Source organism: Physella acuta, unplaced genomic scaffold, assembly GCF_028476545.2.
Source record: "Physella acuta isolate Inbredline_101_S28 unplaced genomic scaffold, ASM2847654v3 ptg001232l, whole genome shotgun sequence".
In the NCBI taxonomy this organism is placed as follows: Eukaryota; Metazoa; Mollusca; class Gastropoda; family Physidae; genus Physella; species Physella acuta.
This window is the reverse complement of record NW_026732748.1, coordinates 221,663-236,343: the sequence shown is the minus strand read 5'-3', so window position 1 is coordinate 236,343 and position 14,681 is coordinate 221,663. Positions and strand designations below refer to the sequence as shown.

At 33.2% G+C, this 14,681-nt stretch overlaps 1 protein-coding gene across 1 annotated transcript in view; it reads left to right on the top strand.

Annotated features, from left to right (window-relative positions):
• LOC131957327 (zinc finger protein 271-like) overlaps nucleotides 1–12,784 on the top strand; it is a 35,266-nt gene extending 22,482 nt beyond the window's left edge. The window contains exons 2-6 of the mRNA XM_059322060.1: nucleotides 10,166–10,338; nucleotides 10,499–10,592; nucleotides 11,574–12,035; nucleotides 12,258–12,390; nucleotides 12,559–12,784. Of these exons, the coding sequence (XP_059178043.1) occupies nucleotides 10,166–10,338; nucleotides 10,499–10,592; nucleotides 11,574–12,035; nucleotides 12,258–12,390; nucleotides 12,559–12,784 (1,088 nt within the window). The remainder of the gene's footprint in view (nucleotides 1–10,165; nucleotides 10,339–10,498; nucleotides 10,593–11,573; nucleotides 12,036–12,257; nucleotides 12,391–12,558) is intronic.
• Nucleotides 12,785–14,681: the final 1,897 nt, after the last annotated feature.

Here is a 14,681-nt window from a genome sequence, read left to right as displayed (position 1 = left end):
AAGGCTACATAAATTAATTCATTCCACTGAAAAGTTACCAGAGTGTGATGTATGTCATAAAAAATTTGTTTCAAAGTGGAATCTAAATCAACATAAAGCTATTCATTCAGGAGAAGGGCTCCATGAATGTGATGTTTGTCATAAAAAGTTTACCACCAAGGTTAACCTAAATCAAAATAAAGCTATTCATTCAGGAGAGAGGCTACATGAATGTGATGTTTGTCATAAAAAGTTTACCACCAAGGGTAACCTAAATCAACATAAAGCTATTCATACAGGAGAGAGGCTACATGAATGTGATGTTTGTCATAAAAAGTTTACCACCAAGGGTAACCTAAATCAACATAAAGCTATTCATACAGGAAAGAGGCTGCATGAATGTGATGTGTGCCATAAAAAGTTAAATACCAGTTCTTCTCTAATTAGACATAAAGCAATTCATTCAGCACGAAAGTTATATGAGTGTGATGTTTGTCATAAAAAGTTTACCACCAAGGCTAACCTAAATCGACATAAAACAATTCATTCAGCACGAAAGTTATATGAGTGTGATGTTTGTCATAAAAAGTTTACCACCAAGTTTAACCTAAATCAACATAAAGCAATTCATTCAGCACGAAAGTTATATGATTGTGATGTTTGTCATAAAAAGTTTACCACCAAGATTAACCTAAATCGACATAAAAGTAAAACAATTCATTCAGCACTAAAGGTCACATGAGTGTTATGTGTGTCATAGAAAGTTTGCTACAAGGATTTTCCAAAAATCAACATGAAGCTATTATGGAAAAGCACCATATAAGTGTGATGTGCGTCATCAAGGGTTTTCTTAAAATAAAAACTAAATTGACATAAACCCATGTCATCACATGAGTGATTTGTGCTATTAAAAGTTTGCTACAAGGATTAATCTTTATCAACACAAAGCAAGTTATACGGCAGAGGTTGCATGAGCGTAATAGAAAGTTTCTGTTGATAATTACTCTAAAATGCCATCAATTAATTGATTCAGAAGTAGGTCAAATTAAACATTTACAAATAAAGTATGTGTAAACAAATTCATTCATAAATAGATTAAATTATATTTCTGTACTGTAAAATGCTGCAAGGGTCAACCTTTTATGATGTCCACCAAAATCCCCCCCCCCCCCCCCCCCCACCCGACTCCCCCCTTTGTGGACCTCTACAAAAATTTAGTATATCTTGCAAAAGTCACTACCAATTGACTATTTAAATACCTAAAAACTGACACATACTTCGACTACTTCAACATTAAGTTCAACATGTGGATGTAGTCAATTATTTTGTCTCTCCCCCCCCCCCCCACCCCACCCCTAAGCAATAGAGACAACATGAGTATAACATAGTTCATAATAAAGTTAGCTTTTATCAAGCAAATTATTCAAGAGAGGTCAAATTTATTTTCTTTATGTGTAAACACTAATCTTTATTTCTTATGAGACTTTAAACTTGAAATAAATTAAAACACACAAAAAAAAAGATAAACAATGATTTTTATCCATTTGAAAATATAAAATTTGATGTTTTAAAGCAGAGGAAATCTTTTCCTTAGAGAAAACTGTAATTGACATTTTTTCCCAAAAAAAAGACTGCTGTGTGTATCTTAGCAAGTTTACTTAAGTTATGTCCAAAAAAATCTGAATTTTTTTGTGCTTCACAATGTCCATTTGAAAAAGATTCCTTCTTATTACTATTAGTATTAGTGAAATTTTTGCATGATCTGTGTGTATAGTTATGAATATCATCCATGTTGAGCATGATTTCATTTTTGCAATTCATTTAAATTATTAAATCTAGACCATTTGTTTTCTACTTCCTTTGATAATCTTGTTAAAACTTCATTAAAATCAAAACTTTTTACATAATAAAGTGTAATTGTTTTTTCCTGAAAAGGTGGTAATTTTGTATCTGATTGTACTGCAAGAGAGCAGAGGCGTAGCGACCCATATCAGGCACCCGACATGAAGAATCAATTTTGTGACCACCTCCCATTTATTTATATTTATAATTATTCATGTTAGTGAAAAAAACGCCCTTCCCCAGTTGAAAAGGTTGGTGGCGCTTTTTACCAGTCACTCGTTTTTTAGCTTTTTGCTTCAGTGCCACACTTTGACTCTATGTAATAATTCATTACCTCAGCTTAAATTGAGCTTTAAAATATTTTTTACCTCTTTTTTTTTAGTACCCCCTTAGTGATGGCGCTCGGGGCGGCCGCTCCATCCGCCCTCCCTTAGCTACGCCATTGCGAGAGAGTGAGCTTTAATATTATACTGGTGATGTAACTGATATAACTTTTGAAATTAATGTTTGAATATTTTAAAATTCCAAATAAATAATTAATACTTCTTAACTGTAAAAGGTATGCCAGCTAATTTGATATTCACAATCGTAGAATCATGAGTTATTGACAAAAATATATTAAAAAGAAAAACGTTTGAGGTACGTATGAGGTCGTCCATAAATATAAAAGACACACACTGGGAGGTGGGGGAGGATTTTTGTAACTAGATCTAGGAGGTGGAGTTAAGAAAGTGATCATACACTCCGTATTTTAAGTAATGTACACTGTCTCAACAAACTATCCGTATGATTAAAAATATATCATCCAAACAGCAATCCTCTCCTTTACGTCTACCTATCGCGGTTTTCATCTTGGAAAAAAGAAAGACAACACTGTTCTAAAAATAAACCATCGAATCAAACTAGCGAAGCGATTTTATCAATGTATTTTTTGAAAGTAGTATGCCATAGAAGACAAAACGTAGACAGCTGTCTATGTTAGGGGTCATCCATAAATGACGTCACGCTTTTTTGACGATTTTTACCTCCCCCCCCCCTCCCCTTCGTCACACATTGTCACAAAAAGCCAGACCCCCACCCCTAAAATGACGTCACACCTCAGCCTACAACTACAACGCACCTTAAAATTGCAGTTAAATTTTTCTTTAAACATCGTGTCCAAAATCGTGTCTGAACGTCTATATTATATAATATAGGCCTATAGTTAAAATAATCGAGTAGAAATACAAAGCCCCATCTGGGTTGATTTTGGTTGATCTTATTTTATTTTTGTGAACACATGTGACATTTCTCACGTGTCGGACAAACGAGCAACACTTCACATTGTAAATCAAGGGTTTGTGATTTTTGTATTTATTTTTTATTTCTAGACGTCTAGATCTAATCTAAATCTCGATCTAGAGATCTAGGCATGTATAACTGTATACTGTATTATATTTAAAACATAGGGTAATCTATCGTTTTAGGTACGTAAAAAAATCGGTCGAGGCTAGTCTGAATGGCGAGAAAGGTGGCTCATAAATCTATAATTTAAAATTTAGGCCTAATAGCCTATCAATTTTCAATATTATATTATGAATTAATATGAATTATAGCTTTAATACAAGTATATTATATATTTTTGTGTCAAATATAATACACAATTGAATAATAAACCAAATGCAATGTCTAAATATATCAATAAAGGCTAGAAATTGACTTTAAACAAGAGCTAGATTTGCTATATAAAAAAGAGGCCATCTGCAAATAAGAGTGGTTTCCCCTGAATTTCTAGCTAAAATCATAAAATGTTACCAAGAAACTTAAAACAAGATGGCTTCTAAAGTAAATGAGCTTGGTTGCATCTGATGAAAACATCGCTAATCTTTATTTATTACTGAAAAGTTTTAATACAATTGTTTATAAACAGGTACATGAATGAAGGGTTGAAACATTTCTGTAACTTTTACTAGCTACATAATGATAAATCTTTCTAAACATGTGAAAAAATTACAAAAATTTGATGAGTCACCCTTTTTTCTCATTTACTGGCCTCGGCCGTGAAGTAGATTGTAATGACTGACGAGAAGCCGCGTTGGTTGTTAACAGCCTTTATTATGTACAGACGCCATAATGCAGAGAGAGAGAGAAATGGCGAGAGAGAGCTATTTATAGATAACAACATGTAAGGGACATCACTCAAGATAACAATATAAATATAATACTAATACAGAGAGTGAGTTCCCTTGACCTCACAATTAACTCAATCTATTACATCCCTTTACCCTTAGAACACAATAACACATCTCTCAATAGAACAATTGATAGTATCCTAAAATCACCAATTATATTGTAGCATGAACACTATGGTAGATTACATCCTTACAAACAATGCACAATATGCCACAACATAATCAAAATACAAAACAATAATGTCAAAGTCCTTTTGACCTTTAGAATCATAGGTCTAACTTATTTGGGACTTTGATTGTCCTGCTTGACCTTCTCAGTGGCTTCTGATTTGGTGACTCAAGATTCTGACCATCTGGATTCTCTATCTCAGGAGGTCTAGGATTTAAATCATTAACTCCAGAATTTACATTTTCTGACTCCAGACAACTTGGTTCACTCATATCAACAGAACTTGGTTGTGGAACAAACTGAGTTGGTGTGAACTGATCAGACTTGGTGGGATTGACAGATTCACCCTTATTATCTGCACAAGTTATTTTTAACTGGTCTGCATGTCTACGGACAATAAGTCCATCATTTGTTTTTACTTTATAAGACACAGGTCCTGTACATTGAACAATTTGACCTGGAATCCATTTTTCCTTTCTCCCATAATTTCTTAGATACACATTATCATTAACTGCAAATTCTCTTTCAATGGATGATTTGTCATGATTTACTTTTTGTGTATGTTGATGTTGGGAAACAGACCTTTGAACAGTTGGATGTAGTAGGTCAAGATGAGTTTTAATTTTCCTACCACATAGCAATTCACATGGTGCAACACCTGTTGTTATATGAGGAGTTGTGCGGTATTTGGTTAAGAACCTGTTTACTCTTTCTCTAAGAGAAAACTTGTTACCGGTATTCATTTTTACCATAGCGGTTTTGAATATGCCTACCGCTCTTTCAGCTAAACCATTCCCAGCAGGATGATAGGGGGATGTGGTTATATGCTCAATACCATTTGCCACACAAAACAGTTTAAACTCATGAGCTGTGAAACTAGGCCCATTATCTGAAACAATTTGATCTGGTAATCCATGAGTTGAAAATATTTCCTTAAGTTCTATAATGGTATCATTTGCAGTGATTGTGTTCATGATTTTAACTTCTAACCATTTAGAATGTGAATCAATAACAATTAAGAACATTTTGTTCATGAAAGGTCCTGCGAAATCTATATGTATACGTTTCCATGGTTCAATTGGCCAGTCCCAGTTTTGCAAAGGTGCTGTAGCTGGTTGATTTGAATGTTGTGCACAGCTTGAACAAAGTTTTACATATTTTTCAATATCAGCATCCATATGTGGCCACCAGAACCATGATCTTGCTAGACTCTTCATTTTGGAAGAACCAAGATGAGTATCATGTAAAGTTCTTAAAACTTCTTTTTGTAACATTTTGGGGATAATTACTCTTGACCCCCATAGTATACATCCATCTTCTAGACTTAACTCTGTTTTTCTTATTTTATATGGCTTTAAGTCCTCATTCACTGACTCTTCAGGCCAACCATTCTTACAGTACTCATATACTTTTATTAAGCACTCATCTTTTTGTGTTTCTCTCTTAATATCATTCACATTTATATTGGAGTTATCCATGATAGTGAAGAGAACAAATACATCTTCTGGTACATAGCTCAGGCTTTGGTTTTCTAAAGGTAATCCACTAAGACTATCTGCACTATTCTCAGATCCAGGTTTGTATTTCAATTCATAATTGTATGCAGTTAGTGTGATAGCCCATCTTTGAATTCTTGGTGAGGCATGCTCAGGTAGGGTTTTGTTTTCTCCAAATAAACCTAGCAATGGTTTATGATCTGTAAAGATGGTGAACTTCCTACCAAACAGAAACTTATGAAATTTCTTAACACCAAAAATGATGCCTAAGCCTTCCCTATCTAACTGAGAATAATTTTTCTCAGCCTGGTTCAAAGATCTACTGGCAAAAGCAATGGGTCTGTCACCCTTCTCATCCATGTGGGACAAGACTGCTCCTACACCATCTGGTGAAGCATCACATGTCAATACAAGTCTTTTCCCTGGGTCATAGTGAGTTAGTAAGGTGTCAGCAGACAAAGCCTCTTTTGCTGTGTTAAAAGCAGCTTCTTGTTGTTTACCCCAGTGCCAAGTTGCATTTTTCTGTAGCAGCTTGTACAGTGGTGATAGTCTACCAGACAGATTCCCTATGAACTTTGCATAGTAATTTATCAAGCCCAAAAAAGCTCTTAGTTGTTGGGTATTTTCAGGTTTGGGTGCTTCTTTAATGGCTTTAGTTTTCTCAGGTTGAGGTCTGATGCCTTGTTTGCTCAATATATAACCAAGAAAACTAATTTCTGTCAGCATGAATTGACATTTATCTTTGTTTATCTTTAAACCTTTTTCACCAACAATTTTCAATACTTTATCAAGTGTTTTAAGATGTTCAGTGTCATTCTTACCAGTTATGTACACATTGTCAAAGTACACACAAACATTTGGAATATCCTTAAAAATACTGTCCATGACCGCTTGGAAAATTCCAGGGCTAGATGATATGCCAAAACATAGTCTTTCATATTGGTAGAGTCCTTTATGTGTGTTTATTGTCGTATAGACTTTTGAATCTGGATGCAGTTCTAGTTGAGTGTAAGCATGACTAAAGTCTAATTCAGTGAATTTGTCTCCTCCTGCCAAATTCAAAGAAATTTCCTCAATGTTAGGTATAGGGTACCTATTTAGCTCTATTTGCTTATTCAGTGTAGTTTTATAATCTCCACAAATTCTTATAGAACCATCCTTCTTTAACACTGGCACAATGGGTGTCGCCCAATCGGAATAGTCTACCTTCTTTATAATGCCATTAGATTCCAATCTACTTAGCTCATTTTCAATTTTATTCCTCATTGCATAAGGTGGAACTCTAGCTTTGCAGTATCTTGGATTTGTATCTTTAATGCTTAACTTCACTGTTCTATCATTTAGTAAACCTGAATTACCAAAAACACATTTATTTTCAGATATAACTTTATCTAGTGAAGTAAGACTAGATTCTTTTACATTCTTCAATGAACAAATACTCTCCCAATTTAACTTAAGATCACTTAACCAGTTCCTACCCAGTAATGGCGGTCCATTTCCTTCAACCACAAGAAGAGGAAGTTTAACACTTTGACCATTATAACTTACATGAACCATACACTCTCCTATTACCGGAACATTGTCACCAGTGTATGTTGTTAGACACTTGTGACACGGCTGTAGAGGCACTGATCCTCCTGTGACAGCGTCAAAATCTTTCTTTGTTATGACTGTTAGAGATGCTCCAGTGTCAAGTTGGAAGCTGATGCTCTTACCGTTGATATTAACTTGTACATTGATGGGAGCATGACTTATTGATTTAACAGAGAATAGGTTGAAATCCGGCTGCGAATCAGTTTGAGCATTTTCACAGGTAGAGTGGTTCATTGGTTGGGTTAGGTAGTCTTGGTGAGAGTTAACATAGTGCTGCTTTTGGTTGCGGTACTGTCTTGACTGGCTAGATTTAGCAATAGACGAAGACTTTGCGAAGCAGGCCTTGGCAATGTGACCTTGCTTACCGCACTTATAACAAGTTGCTAACTTGAACTTGCACCGATGAGATGCATGGGGACCTTTGCATCGATGACATTTTTGATAATTATTACTAGATTTAGATCTAGGATTTGAACGAGCAGGCTGTTTAGCATAAGTTGGAATGCTCTGATGGGGATGATGTTTATCGACTAACCTGCTGTTTACTGCATGGATCCCTGAAGGCGTTAGAGATTTCGCCGCATCTGATGACTGCTGGTATGAAGTTGCAAGTTGTATTGCTTTTTCCAATTTTAGATCTGACTCGAGCAGCAACTTTCTTTGAATATCAGGGCTGTTTACACCTGTCACAAACTTTTCACATAGTCTGTCAGACAGCGTATCGCCGAATTCACAAAATTCACTTAAATGATGTAAAGCAGCAACATATTCTGTTATTGACTCGTTTGGTTGACGAGTCCTACTGTCAAATCTAGCTCTACATAAAAACTTTGATGGGGTAGGCGCATGGTGGTCTGTTAGCAATTTGCTCAGCTCGTTAAAGCTCTTGGTAGTTAGACTAGCTGGTGCGCATAAGTCTTTTAGTAGCCTAAATTGTTGAGGCCCTATGACTGTTAACAAAATAGCTCTCTTTTTGGCTTCTATCGTCACGTTGTTTGCTTCTAGGTAAAAGCTTAACCTCTCTAGGTAATCTTGAATGATTTCATCATTCGCATCAAATTCTTTTATTTGGCCATACAGCGCCATAATTCTAGAAATAATTAGCTAATAAGCTCTAGCAAACCTCTTTTTTGCGTAAGTAGGTGCTCTTTCTAGTAGATGTTTATCCTTCGTCGCCAAATGAAGTGGATTGTAATGACTGACGAGAAGCCGCGTTGGTTGTTAACAGCCTTTATTATGTACAGACGCCATAATGCAGAGAGAGAGAGAAATGGCGAGAGAGAGCTATTTATAGATAACAACATGTAAGGGACATCACTCAAGATAACAATATAAATATAATACTAATACAGAGAGTGAGTTCCCTTGACCTCACAATTAACTCAATCTATTACAGGCCGATTTTACGTACCTAAATGATAGATTACCAAACATAGATCTACTAGAATCTGGACCAATTTTCAAGGGGCAAGGCATAGCCACACAAATTTTGAAATTAAATTAATAATTAATAAATTAAGCAATGCAACTCTTAAACTCACACACTGAACAAAACAACTGTCAACTGAGTCTAAAAATGGAGGAGTGCCTGAGTCCACTGCTAGTAGGTCTAGTGCTAGGCCACTAGAAACTCTAGTCAAGTGACTAGTCATAGTACTTATATATATAGTGTAGTATATGTATACACTGCTGCTAGCTACTGTCCTGTAAGTGAGAATCCCTATTTGCAGTGCTTACTAATAAACATACTATGTAGTTTAGTAGTACCACACTACTACACTATGTTTTAATAACACATGGCATAAGTAATATAGGTAGCTGAAGATAATAAAAGTCACCTCATATAGATCTAGTTTCAATTGAAATTTGAATTACAATACAATTATTATGACTTCTTAATATTCAATAATAAATTTTGTTTAATATGTTGCCTTTTAGCCTAACCTTCTCTTTAAATGTAAGACTATACATATTTCAGATATAAGATAGGTCTACTCATTTTAAAAATGCTATGCAAAACTAAAGTAGGTCTAACTGCTGTTTAGACTCACGAAAAAATGCAATAGATGGATCAAAGTAGAAAATTAATTTCATTTTACTCAGAACCCATATAAAATATAGAGAATAAAGAGACCCTTTGCTCAAATTCCTTTTTTTTTTAAATATGTAGACTTCTCAGTTATAATGCCCATACTTTATATTTTTATTTTTGAAACAATATGGTAATAGTAATTTGGGGTTGTTTGGTTCTGTGTCAATAAGTGCCATCCATAAAAAACTTGGAGCAAAATAAGATTTCAGACTTAACATAATAATGCAGATGAAATTGAGTTCATCTGAATCTATCCATGTGTGCTCAACAAATAAAGAAATAGTCTGGTTTGTTTTGTGTCTACACATCTTTACTTTCCCTACCTTAAGTCAGGTGTCCATCATAGCTGGTTGATGTTATACTTTTTTTTCTAAATTAAAAACAAAACAAAATACCTGAGTGGAATATCATGTATTAAAAACAATTGTGCATAGAATATAGAAAATAATATCATGTTTTAATTATTTAGCCATTTTTATTATATCCAAAATAGGACCCTAATGGAAAACTATGAATAAAGCACTTGTGTTATGAATGATGAGATCACAGCACCAACCTAGAGGCCAGGCAGTGGAATAAATAGTTTACTCTTCAGTTGTCATAACACTGAGAAAAACTAGTAGTGTGTGACTACTCTTAATATTTATGACACAAAAAGCCTCCATTGTAATGGTGTTTGACATAGGTGTTATGTTAGGCTTATTGTGAAAAGAATATGCATAGCCGCATAAGTCAGCTTTCAAGTTTTTTAAATAACATTTTTATTTATGTTTCTTGATTATTTCTGGAAATATTATTTAAAAAAAAAAATTTAATTATTTAGTTATGGAGCTCAAGGATAGAAAAAAAAGAGAAGCTGATATAGAAGTATTACCAAGTGTTTTAGAGATCAAGCAAGAACTACATGTGGACAACCAGCCATATATTGTCAATATAATTTCATCTGAATACATAAAACAAGAGGAGTTTACAGAAACTGATGATACAAAAGCAATGGTATTGTCAACATGTGAAAACAAAAATCAGAATTTATTATCAGAATTTACAACACATGTAGACAACAAACCAGATAGACTTGATTTATTTTCAGTTTTTGAATGCAGGACTAAGCCTATCACTAGAGACAACTCTTAATGACAATATTTCTAATATAAAGACAGAGTTATCAACTGATTTATCAGAGCTTAAGAATATTCAGATAAACAACAATGAAAATCAAACATCAAATCAGGTTGAATTATTAAAGCAGTGTAAGAAGAAAAACTTAAAATCTTTAAAGCATAAAACTCTTCTAGTAAAATGTAAAGAATCACACACAAGTGTGAGGTCATATGAGTGTAATGTTTGTCATAAAAGCTTTACTACAAGAAGTAAACGAAATCAACATAAACCTATTCATTCAGGAGAGAGGCTATGTGGGTGTTATCTGTGTAATCAAAGGTTTCCCTTAACTAGTAAACTCAACCAACATGGACAATTTCACAAAATAGTGAGAGCACAAAAGTGTGATGTGAACAATAAAATGTTAGGTTCAAAGAGGAATCTAAATCAACATAAAGCAATTCATTCAGGACAGAGGCTGCATAAGTGTGATGTTTGTCATATAAAGTTTACTAGAAGAAGTAACCTAAATAAACATAAAGCTACTCATTCAGTGGATAAGTCACATGAGTGTAATATGTGTAATAAAAAGTTTGCTACTAGGACATATCTAAAACAACATAAAGCAATTCATATAGGAGAAAGGTTACAAGAATGTGGAGTCTGTTACAAAAAATTTACTACAAGAGGTGATCTAAATCAACATATAGCTAGTCATTCAGCGGAAAAGTCACACAAGTGTGATGTATGTGATAAAAAATTTGCTTCAAAAAGGAATCTAAATCAACATAAAGCTATTCATTCAGGAGAGGGACTACATGAATGTGATGTGTGTCATAAAAAGTTTATTAACAGGACCAACCTTATTAAACATAAAGCAGTTCATTTACCAGAAATGTCACATGAATGTGTTGTATGTCATAAAAATTTTACTTTAAAGACTCATCTAAATCAACATAAAGCAATTCATTCAGTAGTAAAGCCGCATAAATGTGATGTGTGTCATAAAAGGTTTTCTAGAAAGGCGTACTTGATGGAACACATAGAAATTCATTCAGCAGAAAAGAAACATGAGTGTGATGTATGTCATAAAAAATTTGCAACAAGGACTAACCTAAATCACCATAAAGCTATTCATTCAGAAGAGTGGCTACATGAATGTGATGTGTGTAATAAAAGGTTTTCTAGAAAGGCGTACTTGATGGAACACATAGAAATTCATTCAACAGAAAAGTCTCATGAGTGTGATATATGTCACAAAAATTTTGCTTCAAAGAGGAGTCTAAATCAGCATAAATCAATTCATTCAGCACAAAAGTTATATGAGTGTGATGTCTGTCATAAAAAGTTTACCACCAGGGGTAACCGAAATCTACATAAAACAGTTCATTCAGATGAAAAGCTATATGAATGTGATGTGTGTCATAAAAGGTTTTCTAGAATGTCATACCTAAAGGAACACATAGCTATTCATTTAACAGAAAAGTCTCATGAGTGTGATGTATGTCATAAAAAATTTGCAACTAGGTCTTACCTAAATCAACATGAAGCTATTCATTCAGGAGAGAGGCTCAATGAATGTGATGTGTGTCGTAAAATTTTTTCTAGAAAGTCCTACCTAAAACTACATAAATTAATTCATTCCACTGAAAAGTTAAAAGAGTGTGATGTATGTCATAAAAAATTTGTTTCAAAGAGTCATCTAAATCAACATAAAGCTATACATACAGGAGAGATGGTACATGAATGTGATATGTGCCATAAAAAGTTTACTACCAGTTATACTCTAATTACACATAAAATAATTCATTCAGCAGAAAAGTCACACGAGTGTGATGTGTGCCATAAAACATTTACTACAAAGGGTAACCGAAATATACATAAAACTATTCATTCAGAAGAGAAGCTACATGAATGTGATGTGTGTCGTAAAAAGTTTTCTAGAAAGTCATATCTAAAGAAACATAAATTAATTCATTCCACTGAAAAGTTACACGAGTGTGATGTATGTCATAAAAACTTTGTTTCAAAGAGTCATCTAAATCAACATAATGCTATTCATTCAGGAGAGAGGCTACATGAATGTGATGTGTGCCATAAAAAGTTAACTACCAGTTTTTCTCTAATTAATCATAAAGCAATTCATTCAGCACGAAAGTTATATGAGTGTGATGTTTGTCATAAAAAGTTTACCACCAAGGGTAACCTAGATCGACATAAACCAATTCATTCAGCACGAAAGTTATATGAGTGTGATGTTTGTCATAAAAAGTTTACCACCAAGGGTAACCTAAATCGACATAAAAGTAAAACAATTCATTCAGCACTAAAGGTCACATGAGTGTTATCTGTGTCATATAAAGTTTGCTACAAGGATTTTCCAAAAATCAACATAAAGCTATTATGGAAAAGCACCATATAAGTGTGATGTGCGTCATCAAGGGTTTTCTTAATATAAAAACTAAATCACATGAGTGATTTATGTTATTAAAAGTTTTGCTACAAGGATTAATCTTTATCAACACAAAGCAAGTTATACGGCAGAGGTTGCATGAGCGTAATTTGTGTAATAGAAAGTTTCTGTTGATAATTACTTTAAAATGCCATCAATAATTGATTCAGAAGTAGGTCAAATTAAACATTTACGAATAAAGTATGTGTAAACAAATTCATTCATAAATAGATTAAATTATATTTTTATACTGTTAAATGCTGCAAGGGGGTCAACCTTTTATGATGTCCTCAAAAATGTTATCCACTTTCATATATATATATATATATTTCATATATACATATATATATATATATATATATATATATATATATATATATATATATATGAAATTATTTAGATTTGTGTAAATTAATTCACAAAAAAAGACAATTCATTGTGTGGGTGTGGAATTACCCCATGTGTTGATTGAATTACTACATGTTACCCTACCTGTTTTATGTTTGCTTAAAAATGTTCAACACATATTTCGACTACTTCAACATTAAGCTTAACATGCCGACATAGTCAATTTTTTGTCTCTTCCCACCCCCTACCCCTCGTGCTGACTTCATACATGGATGATCCCTAAGCAATAGAGACAACATGAGTATAACATAGTTCATAATAAAGTTAGCTTTTATCAAGCAAATTATACAAGAGAGGTCAAATTTATTTTCTTTATGTGTAAACACAAATCTTGACTTCTTATGAGACTTTAAACTTGAAATAAATTAAAACACACAAAAAAACAGATAAACAATGCTTTTTATCCATTTGAAAATATAAAATTTGATGTTTTAAAGCAGAGGAAATCTTTTCCTTAGAGAAAACTGTAATTGACATTTTTTTTTTTTTAAAAAAAAGACTGCTGTGTGTGTCTTAGCAAGTTTACTTAAGTTATGTCCAAAAAAATTGAATTTTTTTGTGCTTCACAATGTGCATTTGAAAAAAATTTCTTTTATTACTATTAGTTTTAGTGAAATTATTAGTGAAATTTTTGCATGATCTGTGTGTATAGTTATGAATATCATCCTTGTTGAGCATGATTTCATTTTTGCAATTCATTTAAATTATTAAATCTAGACCATTTGTTTTCTACTTCCTTTGATAATCTTGTTAAAACTTCATTAAAATCAAAATTTTTTACATAATAAAGTTTAATTGTTTTTTTTCTTGAAAAGGTGGTAATTTTGTATCTGTTTGTACTGCAAGAGAGCAGAGGCGTAGCGACCCATATCAGGCACCCGACATGAAGTATCAATTTTGTGACCACCTCCCATTTATATTATATTTATTCATGTTAGTGGAAAAAAACGTCCTTACCCAGTTGAAAAGGTTGGTCTCGAATTTTTACCAGTCACTAGCTTTTGCTTTGGTAGCACTTTGACAGTGTATAATAATTCAATACTTTAGCTTAAAATAAGCTTTTAAATATTTTTTTTGGCACCACCTTAGTGATGGCGCTCGGGACAGCCGCTGCGAGAGAGAGTGAGCCTTAATATTATACTGTTGATGTAACTGATATAACTTTTAAAAATAATATTTGAATATTTTTAAAATTCCAAATAAATAATTAATACTTCTTTACTGTAAAATATATATCAGCAAACTTGATATTCACAATCTTATAACCATGAGTTATTGACAAACAATAATTATTGGGAAAAAATGTTTGAGGTACGTAAAAGATCGTCCATAAAAATAAACCATCGAATCAAACCCGCGATGCGATTTTATCAATTTA